The sequence below is a fragment of the Ornithodoros turicata genome, chromosome 9, assembly GCF_037126465.1.
Source record: "Ornithodoros turicata isolate Travis chromosome 9, ASM3712646v1, whole genome shotgun sequence".
NCBI classification, from domain to species: domain Eukaryota; kingdom Metazoa; phylum Arthropoda; class Arachnida; order Ixodida; family Argasidae; genus Ornithodoros; species Ornithodoros turicata.
In genome coordinates, this window is record NC_088209.1 from 32,994,347 (window position 1) to 33,000,462 (window position 6,116).

Sequence of the window (6,116 nt, forward strand, 5' to 3'; positions counted from 1 at the left end):
TCCCAGGTACGTCCAACAAAGGTCGCACACGTCGCATATGTCCACCACGTCTATGCGACGTTGACGAAGCAAAATTTTAATTCAAAGTGAAGAGACCCCTTGATCTCGGTTTAACACTTAACCGGCGATGGTGAAACGGCGTATGAAAACCTCTGAGTAGATGATATGTAAGAGATGATTGAGAAAAGGATGGTGTGGGATAGGCAGCGCCCCGAAGGACGACCAAACGAGAGGATGGTAGAAAGCATGAGGGGAATAGCTTCCGCACGAAAGCGGTGATCAAGAAGGTGTTTCGGCAAGATGAATAGCGAGAGCAGACGGGAAAAAAGTTATCTCTGGTCTCATCCCGTTTTTGCTTTACATAGTCTGAGTGAAAACAAAGGCGATAGATTGTTTATGGTGACTACTCATTCAGATGGCAACGAGGACACCGAAGGGAAGAAATGCTAATGGCCATTTTCCATGGGAAGAAGAAAAAGTTGAGGGGGAACGGTGACAGCGGGAAAGTCAGTAAAACTTCACCCGACGCGAGCCCTAGAAGAGGGGTTCCCAGCGCTGCCCCAGGTGATCTAGTTCTTGCCCTTATACGAAGGGTGGAGGCCATAGAGGACCTGTGAAGATGATCAAATACTTTGAACGTGAAATAGAGGATTTCTATATAGTGACCTCATCATAGCAGACACACAATCTTCTCCTTCCCTTGCATTCAGTGGCCTTCTCTGCAAGCAGTTCCAAAAGACAAGACATTCTCTGTCCTTGTAAGCGTGCTCCAGCTTTACATAGTTTTTGTGAAAACAAGGGGATAGATGGTTTGTGGTGACTATACTCACACGGTTGAGCAGACCTGAAAGGCAGCATTTTGCTTAGCGGAACTAACAGGACCCGTTTATTTCAACCAAATAACAGCAATACCCCGGACTGTTAGAAAGCGTGACACTTCTTCTTTGGATTCATCCTCGTCCCTTGCTGACACTCAAACGCTTTCGCAAAAGGCTCGTAGTTACTAAGCGGAACGTTCACTCTGTATTTAGCTGGGACCCAGGGCGCTTCGTCGACAACCTTATTAGTGTCCTCATCCGGATCACAGAAGGACTGTCCAAACATTAGATAGAAAAGCTGCTCCGAACTGACGCTCGGGAGGTTCTGGAAGTGCAGGAACACGTTTTGAAAACCCAGAGCGTCCATCGTCGTTATGTAGAACAGTAACGACGTCCTGTAAGCCCGATGAAGCACGTTAACCGCTACATTATCCGCCACGTTCTCCCTTAGCGTTCTCTGCCCATCTAGTGTCTTGTTCAAGCTAGGGACTTCGATCGAACTGTATTGGTGCTCCAGACAGGACTTGATGTTCTGAAGGCTTTCCGAGTCAGCCTCTGAGTTGAACATGAGCTTTTCCTGAAAGACATGATACAGGAATCGCGTCATTACAAAGCCAACTGTTGAGGACTCCAAGAAGAACTCTCGTCCCTTGAGCACAAGAGGAGCGATGGAGAGAGGAACAGTGAGAATGGTGGTGTCTGGGTCAAAGTGGCACCTTAGTTCCAAGTTGGTGTCGTGGATGGTGTCACCAGACTTAAGGATTACTTTCACGTAGTTTGATGCCTGAGCGAGCTTTGTCTTCACGTAAGAGAGGAGGATTTGCTTGGAGTTCAGTTCTGGCGCGTTGACCGTGTAGTAGGCGTCGACGTTGTCCATCAGGCTGAAGTAGTTGGGTGCAATAGACATGATCTCATCTTCAATGGTGTTGACCGTGCTGGTGGGAACTTCGACTGCAGAGTCCAAGACGCTTCTGAAATAATCAATTAATCAGTCGATAACCGTTCGTCAGGGCAAATTTCTCAAGGCTTTAAGGTAAGTCCTCAGTATGCCGATCGCCATGGTGAGCCATAGACAAAGCACAGCGGGGAGAGCCGATCGGCATAGTGAAGTCGCACCTTCTTGTAGCAAAGCACTAAAGTCGCGCAATAGCAGACACACGCGTTGCCGACAAAAATTCAGATAAAAATCTGGCAGCTGCAAGTGTTTTTGCCGAGCGCCCTTTTGGTTCTGATGAAACTTCGGCTCTTTGGTGCAGTGGGGTGGTTAATTCCAATGTAATTGAGGAGGAACCTTGAGGGAGGGGGTCTGGTTTTACCCAGAAAAGTCATTTTCGTATCATTGTGAGGTGAAAACTTGTCACTGATACTCACCGATACGAATTACGGACTATGGCTTCCTTCATGCCTGCGCTGGTGATGACATCCAGCCTGACGGTTGAGTTAAAATGGTGCACAAAAATGTAGTTGTACAACCTGTACGTTGTCAACGAACACACGTCCTCGGTGAAATTCTCAGGCGCTGAGCTTCCAGCCTCAGCTAGTTTGACAAAAGGTAAGAGGTGAAGAATCGCCTTGTATTTCAAGTAGTCGTTCAACTGTTCGATCTTGAACTTGTTCAGTACTTTTCCAAGGTGGCTGAAGTAATCTGGTGACCTAATGACGACGCAGGAGTCACTTGCCAGTGACTCAACGAGCCCACTCAGGAATTTGTTCCAGTCAATAACATCCGACTTGAGCTCGCCAGCAGTTGTCGGCTCGTATTCAGAGAGCTTCTGGAATCCCTCACTTCGCAGTCCCTGATACCGTTTAAGTGAAGACTCGATTTCCTTCACATTACGAGCGGCGTCTTCGGTTCCCACCAGCCTTCGTACGAACTCGAAGTAAGCCTTAGAGAACACATGCGGAATATAAAAGATGTTATCGCCGTCGAAACTCTGCGGTCTTCTCAGCACGATGCATTCCTTCTGGCTTCTCGCTTTCGTTGACACGGATACGTGCACGAAGGGGAAGACTTGAAGCACCTTTGCCAGCATTGCTAAGCCTTCCTCCGTGCTGCTGCCAGGGCCGGAGATCTTCAGAAGGCCCAGCGCCTGCTCGATCTGCTCTTGCATGGAGGCCTCGCTGCGCTCGCTGAACTTGCAAGCTCTGTAGAAGGCCGTCACCATTTTGGTGAGCCTTGTACGTCTTAGCCAACCAAGCTTCTCGAATTTGCGTATGACGTGGTGTACTTCTCGAAGGAAATGCTGAACCGCGGACTTGCGCACCGACGATGCGGGCTTCGTGCTGCTACAGACGTAGTCGTAAAAGTCGTCGCACGGGTCGAGTGTCCAGGCGACGTGCTTCTGAAGCTGCTCCCCTTCCTTTAAGCAATGTTCTGACGTACAGGTGTAGATGAAACCAGATCTTTGCCGCTGCCAGGAGAACAGGTGGGCCGCCTGAAACTCGCCGTGGAACCTTGGGCGGTGCAAGTTCTTGACAGCGAAGGCAACACCCACCGCAATTAGAAGCACAACGAACACTGAGACGGCTGCTACGATGATTCCCTTAGATAATCGGGGGCCTCTGTTCGTAGTTTCTGGCACCGGGCTTTGGTTGTGGTCCGTTTCGGCCATCTCCGACACAGTGAGGAGAATGTAACCGCCTGCTAGAATAGTTCGAAGAAAATGCGCGCGCTTATATCGTGCGCAAACGTTGATGTTGATGTCCTATGCAGTCGGTCTCTTTTGCAAGGGAGTTCTTTGGCCAAGCTCCATTCGCGGATCAAGACCAGAAAGTGTGAGGATAGAAGAAGAAGAATTGTAAGGTGGCTATCCTTTTTATACGATGTCAGCGCCGCGAAGCAACTGTGGCCATGAGCAGCGTACAGACGTGGACAGATGGAGAGACGGCAGCAGGAAGGAGCGGGGAAAGGGAATTAGTATGCGTCCTGCACCGACTTCAAGGGGAACCGTACCGACATTCGTGTGGAAAGTCTCCGGAAAACGCAGGGAAAACCTAAGACAGCGCAGTCGAATTCAACGAGCGGACGCCTTAACCCCCTCGGCCATGCCGCTGCTACCCTCCTTTTGTGAACTGGAGACGGGATAAAGGGGATTCGCGAATATGGGATGCACTAAGATAGATTCATGACTGTTAGAAATGATAAGACACCAGGCAGTACCATAACACTTTTCTTGCGATGGTATGCTGCTATGGAACTACAAGATGACTAACTACGTAAAATTCCTAAAATAACCCTTTAATCAGATGTCTTCGGCGAAGCAAGTCATTATTTAAAGCCATCCTCTGTTTCCAAACTCCTGAAATGAGCACGTACCAAAGTACAGTACGTGCCGATACCGAAACCGAAATGAGCCGAAACCGGAACCAAGCGCGTCGCGAGCGCACGAAGAAGGGAGGCCACGTGCTATGGGGCGATGGAGCTCAAGTACGCGCTAATCTGCTGGCCAGATAAACCGACGCATAAGGTGTCCTTCCTGCGCTTTTGAGGCGCCTGGGTTTCGGCTCATTTTTGCATAGCAAAGTTTCGTTATTGATGGGTGAAGTATGTGCCCGTTTCAGGCTTTCAATAGTGACTGGCTCCCAGATAAACCGACGCGTAAGGTGTCCTTCCTGCGCTTTTGAGGCGCCTGGGTTTCGGCTCATTTTTGCATAGCAAAGTTTCGTTATTGATGGGTGAAGTATGTGCCCGTTTCAGGCTTTCAATAGTGACTGGCTCCAATAGATTTCTTCCTGTTTGTAAACAAATGACGTCATAGTGTTCAACTGCGCCACCAATTTGGTAGAGGTGAACTATGCTGGAAGCTAAGGGCGAACAAGGCCACGCCAGAAAGCCACGGTCTTGGGGTTGGGGGGCGGGGGGGATTACGATGGTCCATTAAAGGGACGGGACCTTCGGCCCTAGTTTTCTTTCAATACGAGCCAGGCAACAAGTATCCATACGTGGAACCCAGCCCTCCCATTCCGATTTGTTTCGGTTTCAGTCTGTCTACCAACGTCACGATGACATTTCTCGGGTAGAGGTCTATTCTGTTTCATACAATTTCCGTTTATTTAATATCTGTTTCAAAAATTAATTTTAGCTAATTCTTCATCTAGACATATTGGATGCTTTTTTTTTATCATATGAAGGGATCGGTCGCATCCGGAAACCTATCTATGAAACTGATACCACTATGTTCGGCATATCGGCCGACAATTTACCCGGCAAATTTTTCCTCAAAAAGTGTTTAGGTATTAAATTACCGAATTTTGAAGATCAACGCCTGCTTCCGCGGCGTGATGTCATTCCCTTAGCGGAGGAGTGAGATCGTGGCGCACGGAGAAGGAAAGGCGCCGTTAAGACGCCCTGTTACTTTATGAAACGCCCGCATGGTCGCGGCATTCCTTTCTCAAGGTCGCGCCCTCATTGGTTCTTAGGGGGTGACGTTTTGAAGTTTTTCCTGAGAGGGAATTCCGGCATACTCTCAACATCCGGCATCTGCTCTTGTCAGTCATTCCGTTGAATAAAAGTCAAACTACGCCACTATAGTTTCGAAATCAACTGGAACCATGGACCATTGGGCTATTCAGGTAACGTGACCCTCCAAAGAAGCTACAGTTCACCTCCTATCCTCACGTCACCTGCCCCATGCTTCTCTCTTCTTCTTCTTCCACCACTAGGAACAGTGGCCACCAGCCACACAGGGCGATTGGCCAGGGTTTCGTGCGGAGTAATCTCTAAAGACTCATGAGACCCCCTCTCTCTCTCTTCTGTCGAAGAGCCGTTGGGGCGCCTCCTTTTCTTCTTTCCTCCATGACTGGAGCGGATGCGACCGATCCAATATGATTTGGTACATGAATTTTTGTAACGAAACTATGACAGCTACCCAGATGCGGTTTTCACGGGTGGGTTATGCGGCCATGCGGGCAACCTGTCGGAAAACGAATGTGACTACTGGACGACTATAATTACCTAAAATACGTCATTTAACTTATTAATTAGACGTTTTCGGGAAAATGCTAGATAGCAGAATTTCAGCCCATCTTTTTTAATTACGAAATCTGAAACGAGCACGCACTTTGAGATATAAATCGCTAAATTTTGCTATGCACGTGAGCCGAAACCACGCACTTCTCGAGCGCTCAAGGAGCGAGGGGCGTTCGCGTCGAAGGGCCACGTGTTTTGTAGCGATGGAGCTGATTGGAGTAGACGCTGATCTGATGGGCAGATGCACCGTTTCCCGACGTGCCCACATACGTGAGGCCGACAACGGCAAGCCCTTTCACCATCACCACCACCACCGTTTCCCGACGACA

The 6,116-nt window shown here is 48.9% G+C and overlaps 1 protein-coding gene across 1 annotated transcript; it reads right to left on the reverse strand.

Moving 5' to 3' along the window:
- Nucleotides 1–863: 863 nt before the first annotated feature.
- LOC135367906 (neprilysin-1-like) lies at nt 864–3,488 on the reverse strand. The gene is made up of 2 exons (XM_064601002.1): nt 2,190–3,488; nt 864–1,789 (listed from the first exon to the last, which is right to left on the reverse strand). Exons 1-2 carry the CDS (start codon nt 3,428–3,430, stop codon nt 922–924), a joined length of 2,109 nt encoding a protein of 702 aa, XP_064457072.1. The 5' UTR covers nt 3,431–3,488; the 3' UTR covers nt 864–921.
- Between the last annotated feature and the right edge of the window lie 2,628 nt (nt 3,489–6,116).

What these genes read in the sequence shown, in the direction of transcription:
- LOC135367906 (XM_064601002.1), bottom strand. Translation starts at nt 3,430, where the DNA reads ATGGCCGAAACGGACCACAACCAAAGCCCGGTGCCAGAAACTACGAAC. An exon ending in ATAGTCCGTAATTCGTATCG is followed by an intron (nt 1,790 to 2,189) that starts GTGAGTATCAGT and finishes TGATTATTTCAG; the next exon opens with AAGCGTCTTGGACTCTGCAG.